This window comes from Mus musculus, chromosome 10 (genome assembly GCF_000001635.26).
Source record: "Mus musculus strain C57BL/6J chromosome 10, GRCm38.p6 C57BL/6J".
Classification (NCBI taxonomy): domain Eukaryota; kingdom Metazoa; phylum Chordata; class Mammalia; order Rodentia; family Muridae; genus Mus; species Mus musculus.
Genome location: NC_000076.6, coordinates 59219374 through 59230894, shown reverse-complemented (window position 1 = coordinate 59230894; position 11521 = coordinate 59219374). Strand labels below are relative to the sequence as shown.

Sequence of the window (11521 nt, the reverse complement as noted above, 5' to 3'; positions counted from 1 at the left end):
TCGTGGTAGGCAAGGCACGGCAGCAGGAGGATGACCCCAGTCTGACAGCAGGAGGCAGAGAGATACCACTATATTCCTCCACAGTAATCAAAAATGGAAGACAGGAAGTGGGGCCAGGCTACGAAACCTCCAGGTACCCCGACATCCCACATACTTCTTCTGGCAAGGTTCAGAACTTTTCCAAACAGTGCTGCCACTGGGGACCAACCTATTAGGGACATTTCTCGCTCCAAGCAGTGTCATTGGTGCTTGTTTCTAGGGTCCGTCTCATGCAACAGTGTAAGTTTTCCAGATCATGTGGTGGATGCCTTTTAAGCACTGGGCCAACTGACCCTCTCTTCTGACTCTGCAGACATTGCAGATATGCAGGCAGGTGGAGCCAACAGCCTGCAGGTCACATGTGGTAATGTGACCTAATCCACAGTCATAACATATTGAACATCCTTTGTTTGTTTGTTTGTTTGTTTTTAGTTTCTCAATTGTGCAATTCTTTGGTGTGGACTACTGCTAATGTCAGAAGGCTGGACACATCACTGGGGAAAAAGTTTTCCTCTCAAGAGGCAAACTGGATCCCATTTACCAGTATGGGGAATTTCTGGACCACTATCAAGGCTGCTTGGGTTTATTTACTAAATTGCAAGCTTAGAGACCCAGAAGGTGTTTTGTTGTTGTAGTGTAGCATTAGTGGTGGCTTTTCCACACTGGGAATCAAACGTTGGGACATTTTGGGTGTGCTTTCTACTGAGCTGCACTCACAGCTCCCAGAAAGGTATTCTCGTGAGGACTTCCAGGTCTTGATTTAAACAACATCAAGCTGGGTTAAAAAAAAAAAAAAAAAAAGCTTATATGGCTTATATGATCCCTCTCCACTCAGTCTGGGAAGAGCTGGTTAGTGTCATTCTGTAACAGGTTACCTTTGGTTAAAGGTTTGGTTAGCATGGCTTTTTGTTTCTTGACAAAAAAAAAAAAAAAAAAAAAAAAGTCAAGAAAAGCTTGTTTTAAAATGATTAATATTTTTTACCTCCCAGGGCTCTGGCTTGTTATTTTCTTTTTAAAAGATCTGTTTATTTTTCTTTTATGTCTATGAATACTTGCTTGCATGCATGTATGTGTGACTGGTGCCCATGGAGGTCAGAAGTGGGCACTGGATCTCCTGGAACTAAAGGTTCAGGTGATTGTGAGCCACCATGTGGGTGCTGGGCATTGAACCCCGGTCCTCTGGGAGAGCAGCCAGTGCTCTTAACGGCTGAGTCAGCTCTCCAGCCCCCAGCTTGTTGTTTTCAAAGACTGAGTGTTCTGTCTTATGAGGTCGCCCATTGCTATGTTTAAATGACCATTTAAAATTTTTCTATGAGGAATAATGTGGTAAGAACTATATATACATATGCATTTATGAAATTGTGAAAAAATAAACAAGAAATGTCCTCGTCTCCAAACTAAGTTCTCTATGATAAATTTAGCTTTGTTTCTCAATCTCATTTTTGGGGGAGCTCCAAAGACTCAGTAGCTATTTGTATATTCAACTGTACTTATAATAAAAAGCCTATCTAGCATACTGTGCCAAGACTATACAGCTTTTTTTAATAACTAAACTTAGTTGTTGAATCTTTAAATTGCTCATATAGAAAAATCCCACTAAAGCTGCTTTTACCTCCACAGTTGGAATAAATGACTGTTCATTTGGTTGAGTAGCAAATGAGGCTGGCATTTAAGAGCTGTATTGTATGAAAAACACTTTTTATTTACTCAGCATGTCTGTTATTAAATTATCCATAGGGTTAATGCTATGAAAGAGTGGATGTCCATTTAAAGACACCTTACACATGGAACACCCATTACACAGCACCATAACCATGATAGGCACTAGGCAAGTGTCTTAGTTAGGGTTTTACTGCTGTGAACAGACACCATGACCAAGACAAGTCTTATAATGACAACATTTAACTGGGGCTGGCTTACAGGTTCAGAGGTTCAGTCCAATATCATCAAGGCAGGTACATGGCAGCATCCAGGCAGGCATGATTCAGGCAGAGCTGAGAGTTCTACATCTTCATCTGAAGGCTGCTAGCAGAATACTGATGTTCAAGCAGCTAAGATGAGGGTCTTAAGCCCACACCTACAGTGACATACCTACTCCAACAAGGTCACACCTTCCGATAGTGCCACTCCCTCAGGGAGCACATACAAATCACCACAGCAAGGGTAAGGCACTTGCCACACATGTCTCAACAATACATTCAACTGGAAAAGTAGGACAATGATAACCAGAATAGGAAAGCCCCTTCTTGAAATGAAATTGACATCTGAAAATACTATCAAGAAAAAAAAAGTACAGTGACATGAGAGGAAATTCTGGGAAACACATTCACGTGGAATCACCATCCAACCTCCTGACAATAGTATCTTATGAAGATTTGACTCTCACCAAAGATCACCTTTCTGTTGTTTCCGTCTCTTAAAAAATTATGTGTATATATGTGTACGCTGAGATGTCAGTAGAGGGTTCTGGATCCCCTGGTAGCTAGAATTATAGGAACTGGTGACAGGAACTGAACTTGGGGTCCCCTAGAAGAGCAGCAAGCACCTGATACTGCTAGGTCATCTTTCCAGCCCATTTTTCACCTTTTTAATGAACACACAAAATAAAGAGGTTCAGGAAGGCAGGGGGCACGATGGGCTTGGGGGAAGGAAGAGAGAGAGAGAGAGAGAGAGAGAGAGAGAGAGAGAGAGAGAGAGAGAGAGAGAGAGAGAGAGAGAGAGAGAAGAAATTGGTAGGGGAACATCTTTGGGACTATCTAGAGACCTGGGATGGGGGAGGCTCCAGGGAGTCTATGGGTATATGACCCTAGCTAAGACTCTACCAGCAGGGGATATGGAGACTGAAGTGGCCATCTCCTGTAGCCAGGGGGAACTTCCAGTGGAGGGAGGGGGACATCAACACATCCACAAAACCTTGGGCCCAAAATTTGTCCTGCCTACAAGATACACAGGGATAAAGATGGAGGAGAGATTGAGGAAAAGGGCAACCAATAGGTGGTCCAACTTGAGACCCATCCCATGGGAGAGAGCCAACACCTGTCACTCTTAGTGATTGATACTCTGCTATGTTTGCAGACAAGAACTGAGCATAACTGTCTCCCTGCTTCATCCAGCAGGGGACAGAAACAGATGTAGAGATCTACAGCAAAACATCAATCAGGTGGAGCTTGGGGAGTCATGTGGAAGAGTGGTGGGGGGAGAAAGGATTGAGGGAGCTGGAGGGTCAAGAACATAAAGAAGACCTACAAAGTCAACTAGCTTGGGTCCGTGGGGGTTCACAGAGGCTGAACCACCAGCAAAGAGCATACAAGAGCTAGACCTAGGTCCCCTACACATTTGTACCAGATGTTCAGCTTAGTCTTCATGTGCAACCCTTAACATTGGAGTGAGAGCTATCTCTGATTTTGTTGCCTGCCATTGGATCCCCTTCCCCTAGCTGGACTGCCTGGTTGGGCCTCAGTGGGAGAGGATGTACTTAGTTCTGCTTCAACTTGATATCCTAGGGTAGGGTGGTACCCAAGGGGGCTTCCCCTTCTCCTTAGAGAGTCGGAAGGGGAAGGGGGAAGGTACTTATGAAGGTGGTATTTGGAGGAGAGGAGGGAGTGAGGCTGCTGTGACCAGGATGTAAAGTGAATAAAAAAGTAAATTAAGGAAAAAAAGAAAATAAAACAACAAAACAACCAAAATAACAGGTGCCATTATGACATTTTTACATGTGTAATGTATCCTTTGCTTATATTCACCCATGATCCTTTCTTGTTCCCTTCTCCCTTCCTTTTGTCCCATTTTCTTCCCTAGTAATTTCCCTTCAACTTCCTTCACTTGTGTATACATAAACACATGAGTGAAAACATGAAATGCTTTTCTGAGTCTAGCTTATTTAGCTTAACATGAGCAACAGTTTCATATATCTTCCTGCAATTGGCTTAATTTAAAAGAATGCTGGTTTTCAGCGAATTCCCAGAGGATTTAACTTAACCTCTGTGATAGCTAAGACTAATTAACTTGATAGGATCTAGGCTCACCTAGGAACCAAGCAGTTGGGCATGCCTGGGAGGGGTTACCTTGGTTAGGTTAGCCTCTGTCCATGCCTGTGAGCATTTTACGTACTGACTAAACCACTTCCCAACCTTCTCGTTTTTCATCTTAAAAGGTCCTGATGTTTGTTAAAGAGACTCCTCCATTATTGCTGCTAAACTGAAGCAGTTTTCCCAAAAATCTGACAACTTAATGTTCAGGAAAGACAAAAACTGCACAAAGGAAGACTCTCTAGGCCATGGACCTTCATTTCCTACCTATAAATTAGGGATTCTGTAGCTGTATCCTTAGAAGGTGGGAGAAGAACCAAATAAAATGGAAACTTCGAGAAGCATTTTGTGAGCCATATGTAAAGTAGCTAAGGAACCACAGACACTCAGCACTTTGATCTCTACGATGGACATTTTATTTCCACAAACTTCACAGATTCTTAAACTCACAAACTTTCACTTACTTAAAAAAAAAACAACCAAAAAACAAAAGACAAACATCACATTCCAATATTTCAGGTGTGAATAAACTAGTACCCCGTTAGCTGCACTTTACATACCATAAAAGCAAACTGACATTCATAGTTTCAAGCGTACCTGGAGGACACATAAACTTGTTTTGAAACTACACAGTCTCTTGTCAACAGATGCCTGTATTTATCTATTGCCATTATTGAGAGATACAACTTCATATTTATTAAATTATACGAATCATTTTTTTCTACTCTTGATTTGGACATTGAAAAAAAAAGAGGAATGGTGTTAAGTAGCTTAAAATGTCATATTTACTGAATAAGCTACATTATGACAAGGAATGCCCGGAGTTCCTTTCGGGGCTTTTGAAATTTAAACTAATTAGCTTTGTGTGTTTGTATGAGTACAGGTGTGCAGACACCATGGTGCACATGGGGAAGCTGGAGGACAATTTTTAAGAGTTAAGTTTTCTCCATCCACTGTGGGTTCTAGGGCCAAACTCAGGTCTTTAAGCTTGTAAGATAACCACTTTCATCTGCTGAGCTGTTTGGCCTGCCCAGGAATGACTCCAGAAAAAATTTAATGTTTTATCATAGTTTTAAACATTTAGTTTGAAAAGCAAGTTAATGATAGTTGCCTTATCTTAGCATGGAATTTAAAAGTCCTAGATGAGAACTGTAAGCTTATTTGGCACTAGATATAGCTAACACGTCTAAGACATGGAACACATGATTGCTTTTTACATTGGCTTTTCACTTAAGTGTACAGAAAAAGTGCTTATCAATGTACCCGATCTACTTAAATCCTAAAACAAAGATAAAGGCACATAAGTGGGTAGCAACTTATGTGTGTATGTGTGTTTGTGTGTAGTGTAGGCATGAGAATGTTTGGGAGCCCCACGTGTGCTTATTCTGAAGATAGAAGTAGAATGTCAGGTGACTTCCTTGATGCCTTTCTTACTGCCTTGAGATAGCCTCCCCGATCCAGAAGTCACTACTTTCAGGTAGGCTGGCTGGCCACTGGGCTCTGAGGCTCTGCCTGTCTCAGTTCCTCATGTTAGGTTACTCATACCCTCAGCTATGCATACCCTATTAGATGGATGCTGGGGATTCAGTCACAGATCCTCATGCTTGCAGAACAAGTGCTCTGACCTACTGAGCCACAACTTATATATTTCATGAGCATCTTCAATTCACATTTAAAGAAGTGCTATTTTGAGATGTGACAAATTTGTTAGAAATCTCTATGACTTGGGGAGGCCAGTTAACAACAGAATGCTGTGAGCTCTGTATAACCACGCAGTCCCCTCGACTCTGAGGACTTGGCTGCTTACTCTGCCCTCTATGTTGTAGGCCAGAAAGACTAGAGAGAAGGATTTGGTCAAACCAGTCTCCCACAGAAGTTTCTACTCTTGTTATAAGATTTAATATGTTTGTAAGTTAAATTTTAAAATAATTATAAAGCCATTTACTCTTAGCACAAGTGAATGGAATGTAATTACGGATCACAGTTGTAAAAGTCTTTAATTTTAAGGAATAGTATTTTTCAACTATATATAAGGAAATTCAATAGCTAGCAGCATTGAAATACAGAAATGGCCCCATTTCTCTTCCTTTTTATAAAATATAATAAATTGCCCATTTTTAAATGGGCAGACTATCTAGGCTTTCTGTAACCACACTATAGTTCTTTGAGTACATACAAAGAAACATAAGAAAAGTGAAAGATTTAGTATTTTGCACATTTGTAAAATGTTGCTACAAAGCATAGAGGCTATGAATGTATTAATAAAATTAAAATGTCTCTTACATGAGAAACATATTAAACTGATTTAATAATTACTTCACAGAAGCATATTTTGCTATTTTCTAAACAAGGAATGGTTTAGGTGATAAGTAAATCAGTTTAGGTGATAAGTAAAGTATTGTAAGCTTCATAAACAAACAAACAAACAAAATCCCCAGAATACAAACCTCAGAAAGTTCAGAATTTAAGAGTAGCAAAACTAGTTGGTGATAATCAACAAGACATACACATTTAAAAAAAGTACCATAGGTTGCTATGTGCTCATCTATTTAAATAAATGTCTTCTTCTATTGAACCAAGTTTGTAGTTAATAATGTACCGTATAGTGTTATATAGGCACAAACCAGATTACAGTAACTTGAAAGCAAGTGCTGCTTCCTTCTTCAGTTCAGTGATTAAAAGTAAAACTGCTTTAAAAAAAAAATTGGGAACCGCTACTTACAATACAAGTAAGACGTTATCAGTGGGATTCCCATCTCCGTTCACATAATCCTCCTTTGTAGTTTCACATTTCAACTCTGACCTTGCCCTTCTTTAGCACCTTAAGCAAGTGTGCATAGCAGAAAATCAGGGCAGCCTCTAGTTTCATTCACTTACAAACATTAGCAGGTTCAGTTTGCAATACCATGTGTTTTGCATTTTCTCATGGCCCTTACTTTGCATGGTATCTCGCAATGATTAAAAAGCAAATGGGACTCTTAGTCATCAATAATTCCAGTTCTCACAAGTTCCAGGTTACCTGGGTGGGGTTGGGGAAGAGGCACAAATCAGTGCATTATGAATCACTTCAGAGACATTTTCTTGCCTCAGAATGCTATCCTGAAAGGATTATTACAGATCCACCCCAAGCCCGAAAGTTAAAATGCATAATTTATTTGGTTTTTTCTGCTTCCACTTCTTATCCATACCCAGTATTATTCTACCTTGAAGACAAATAAGCCTTAGCATTTCTAGCGCGAATTATTTTACCCAAATACATTGGACTTCGGTCTCAGTTTAAAGGAAGATGAGTAGCCTCTAAGAGACCTTTCCTCCTCCTCCTCCTCCTCCTCCTCCCCTTCCTCCAGTGTCGGTTTAGCATCCCTGAAGGAGGGAGTGGTGTGAATGATCTGGGTTCGGAATCGGATTTTGTTGAGTCGTGGCTTCATCCGTCCACTTGAGCTGCCCGAGGCTTTGCGACCTGAATCTTTTGCTTTGCTTCCTCCAGTCCATCCCTCGGGGACGTGGTGGTGAAGTTCAGCTCCGTCTTCCACGACCGGGGAGAGTTTGTGAGTGATGTGTGAGGGGAGCACCTTTGAAAGTCTCCAGCGCCCACCCCCGCGGGCGGCAGGGCTGTCTCCATCATCTTCATCCAGGGCTCCCACCAGGTTCTTTATCTCCTCTGCGATGCTCTCGCTCAGATACTGAGAGGCCTTTCTCCCGCTGTAGTCCCTGATGTCTACATCTGCGTCGTAGGCCCCCACTAGTAACTTCACCACCTCTACATGCCCATGCATCGCTGCCAAATGTAGGGCAGTGTAGCCTCCGCTCGACTTGGCATTGATGTTCACTGGCAGCTGGTGTTTGGTGGCAAAGTTGACCAACATGGCCAGGAGCTCTTGCCTGCCGTGCTTGGCGGCCCAGTGGAGACAAGTGAAGCCGGTGATGAAGTCTCGCTTCGAGAGCAGGCCGGGCTCACAAGTGAGCAGCCCTTCTAGGCTGTCCCACTTGCCCTCGGAAGCTGAGAGCATCCAGGCGTGATCCAGGGGATCCAGGGTAACCGAGGCCCCGACGCTGCTCTCCTCTTCTGCGGACGAAGAAGCTAACGATGCGGTATCGGAGTCGCCCCCTCCTCTGCTGCGACCTCCAGCGTTACCGTCCCCAGGACCCACGCTCCTCTTTAGTTGCGGGGAGCTGCCCAACACCAGGTCCCGAAAGTTCTGACGGGCCGACCTGGGTGTGTTTGGCCCACTAGGGGAACTGCCCCCTTCAGCCTCCCCCTGTGGAGGGAGTTTAAGGTTCTCGCTGGACCCGGGACCCGACGCCCAGGACACGGCCTCGACCTCCTGTGGTGGCGAGTCCTTACCTTGGGCCCCACCTTGAGCAGGGGCTGGAGGCTCTTGGTCGCTCACTTCGCCACCCAGTCCGAGAGACAACTGTGGATTTGCCTCCTGGAGCTGGCTGCCCTCGCAAGGCTCCGCTGCAAGGTCCGGGACTTGAGGCTCCTCAGTCACCTCGATACGCGGGGGCTCTCGGGGGAGCTTGGCCTCAAGCGGGGGGGAATCCCCCGTACAGAACCTTTTCTTGAGATGCACATACTTGGTACCATCCGCGGGATCGGTGCGCACGGTGGCCACGGCATTGACCAGTTCCTTGAAGCGCTCGCGGGCGCGGGTGCGCTGTTCGCGCTGGCCACCCAGGACGTCCCTGAAGTGTTGCACCAATTCCGAGTGTCCCGCCCGGCCCCCACGCTCGGCGAGGAAGCGCAGGATCGCCTCCGAGCTCAGCTCCAGTGACCCCTCCATTCACCGCGGCTCAGCTTCTCAGCCCCAGGAGCGCTCAGCCAGACACCATGGCCGGACGCCTGGAGGACCCGGAGAGCGGCTTGGGTCTCAGTGGCTGGCAGCACGCGCGATCCCAGCTTTGAAGAGTCTCGAGTCCCGCGAGCGCTGACACCGCCTCACTGGGGCCGCGTCCCAGTGGACACGCCCCGCCACACCCACTTCCGCTCGGGACTCAATCTCGGCGACAGTCCCCGGCCCGAGGCCCCGCCCACTTCCGGGCTCCGCGCGGGCTCGCAGCCACTGTTTCCGCCAGTGGCGGGAGGCGAGGGACCCAGAGCTTGGCCTCCGAGGCTCACGTTTCCACTCACCCTCCCCACACACTTGGCTTTTCGTCAAAACGCCCGGTGGGGCACACCCGGGAGAAGCTCGCCCCGAGCGCGGGAAACCCTGGTAGTCCCTGGCGCGTTCCCGCAGCCCTCCGCCTCGGCCCCGCCCCAGCCTCTCAGCAGAGGCCGCCCCGCCCATTAACGGCTGCGGGGCGCCGGGCACGCCCCTTGTCCCGCCAGTTACGCCCAGCGGGTCTCTCTCTGAAGCGGCCCGGGACCTGTGTTTGCGTCCAGCCTGAGACCACCGTTTCCCTACGTCCCACCAGGGCTATGGCCTCATGCGACGAGGTACAGCAGCTGGTGAGCCCCGCGCCCTTGGGTTCCCCGAGCCCCCGCCCCGCCCCGCCCGGTCGCCTCTGGGCCAGCGAGATTGTGACCGTGCGGCTCCGGGACTCCGCGTGTCGTGGAGAGGGGGCTCCCTGTTGCCCCAGGGCGAGGGCTGAAGAGCTCTGGCGAGCGACTGCATGTTGGGGAAAAGTTACATTTTCCAGGCTTCCTGGTCCTGGCCAAAGCGGGGTGGTGTAAATGAAATCCAGGATGATGATCGATGCCTATCACTTTGTAACGGTTTTTTTTTTCCTTTTCCCCGACTTAAATCAGGCCTTGGAATCCGCCTGATTTTGTGCAATTGTGTACACGTACATGGCTACTGACCGGAAAGTCGGCTTCCTTAGATTTTCCAAAGCTCGCGGGTTTACTGTAATGCTTGGCGGTTTTGTTTGGCTTTCCCGTCCCCTTGTAATGAAAAAAAAAAAAAACAACAAAAAAAAAACAAACAAACCACTTGACCGATCCAATGTTTTGTGCGGTTCAAATAACTTGAAAAACTTATCTTAGTTGATATAGGATATAAGCCATAGTTATCCGAGAGGTCATACTGTTTTCATAATACCAATCTCTTGTAATCTTGCTTTTGTTCCCATCATTTTAAGATTGTATGTGGAATCTTCCAGTTGTCGCAGGGGGTAGAATAGATTCTATTTCTACTTCCCTAACAGCTGCACGCAGTAAATTATTTTTCTCTACTTTAAGAAACTCTAATATTTCCCTTATCCAATATTAATGAAAGTAATCCTCTTAACTAACTCTATTGAATCCTTTGGCATTGGTAGTATTTTTGTCGGATTCTTAATCTCAAGCAACATTTCCCAAATAACTTTCTACTTACCTGAAACAAGTGACTCTTATTATTATCTTCCTATGTTGCATTTTAGTTGTAGAACTTATTTCAATAGACTAAAATAAAAATAATGAGAAATAGATAAATGCTATAATTTCTGTGTGAAGTTGGTTCGTGATCATTGACATGAAAAAAAAATCATAGTACCTAAGCTATTCGAACCTTAATGGCTGTCCAGTAAACCTATTCTCATAAAAAAGTATTATCATCCATTTAGTGATTTATCAGTACCTTCTAATTCTTTAGCATGATGAAACTTTGATTTCTTGTTAGATATATCCACACTAATACAACTTATAGGTCTCTTCCCCCTGAAATATACATTGGACACAGTAACTGCATTCACATCTGTCACCCATATTTGCCATGATGTCTACCGTGGGTAAATTTTTCGATATTTACATGTGAATGGAGTTTCACCATATTTGGAATCTGTTTATTGCTTCACATAGGAAGAGGTTTATGTTGTGGCTCATATACTTTTATAGAAAGCTGAAAACAATGGAATTTCTATTTGTAGTTACTAGAAATGGCATTTATAGGTGAATTTCTGCCACGAGGGTCCGTGTTCTTCTTAGCAACAGTTATACTTTTATCAGCTATTCTGTGCATCCGAGACATCTCAGTTGACAAAGCTGTGTTACTGTTAAGCTGTTTGTTTCCCCCCATCAGGTAGTCGTTGAGAATTTCTATGTGCCACTATGTCCTTGTTTGCTTCTATTTAAATGCCATTCTACATGTAATTGTATTCGTTACCTTCAAAGATAAGTGAAGGTACAGAGACTGTAACTTCATCTGGAAAAGTCCTAGTCTTAGGTGTTCTGGAATAGTGCCAGTTCTCTTTCTAGGCACCATAATTTTTTAAGATTATATGTTGGGGGTTCTGTTTTGAGAAATGTGGTTACCATATTGTCACAGTAACCATGAATTCACCGTAACTAGGAATTCTAGGATTTCCAGTTTTCCTTACACAGACTCTTAAGACCTTTTAAATTAAGGGATAAAGAAATAATTGGGGTGATGTTTTTGTTTTTGTTTTTTTTTGTTTGTTTGTTTGTTTTTCTGAGACAGGATTTCTCTGTGTAGTCCTGGCTGTCCTGGAACTCACTCTATAGACCAGGGGGA

General features: G+C 44.5%; 2 protein-coding genes across 9 annotated transcripts in view; one reads left to right on the top strand and one right to left on the bottom strand.

The window, feature by feature from the left end:
- Positions 1 to 4460: 4460 nt before the first annotated feature.
- On the bottom strand, positions 4461 to 8973 carry Sowahc (sosondowah ankyrin repeat domain family member C). The gene has a single exon (NM_172939.3). It carries the CDS (start codon positions 8849 to 8851, stop codon positions 7313 to 7315), a length of 1539 nt encoding a protein of 512 aa, NP_766527.3. The 5' UTR covers positions 8852 to 8973; the 3' UTR covers positions 4461 to 7312.
- Positions 8974 to 9394: 421 nt separating this feature from the next.
- Positions 9395 to 11521, top strand: part of Septin10 (septin 10) — a 79877-nt gene continuing 77750 nt past the window's right edge. For 4 of the 8 annotated variants that reach the window (NR_166449.1, NM_001024910.4, NM_001024911.3 and 1 more), the window contains exon 1: positions 9395 to 9504. Coding sequence is in view for 6 of the 8 variants with exons in the window: in NM_001024910.4 (NP_001020081.2) it covers positions 9487 to 9504 (18 nt within the window). In the remaining 2 variants the exon portion in view is untranslated. Of the gene's footprint in view, positions 9517 to 11521 lie in introns of all 8 variants that reach the window. The other 4 variants (NR_166450.1, NM_001379063.1, NM_001379064.1 and 1 more) reach the window with 1 other exon arrangement.

Bases quoted from the DNA above. Each gene is read 5' to 3' on its own strand.
- Sowahc (NM_172939.3), bottom strand. From the start codon at position 8,851: ATGGAGGGGTCACTGGAGCTGAGCTCGGAGGCGATCCTGCGCTTCCTC.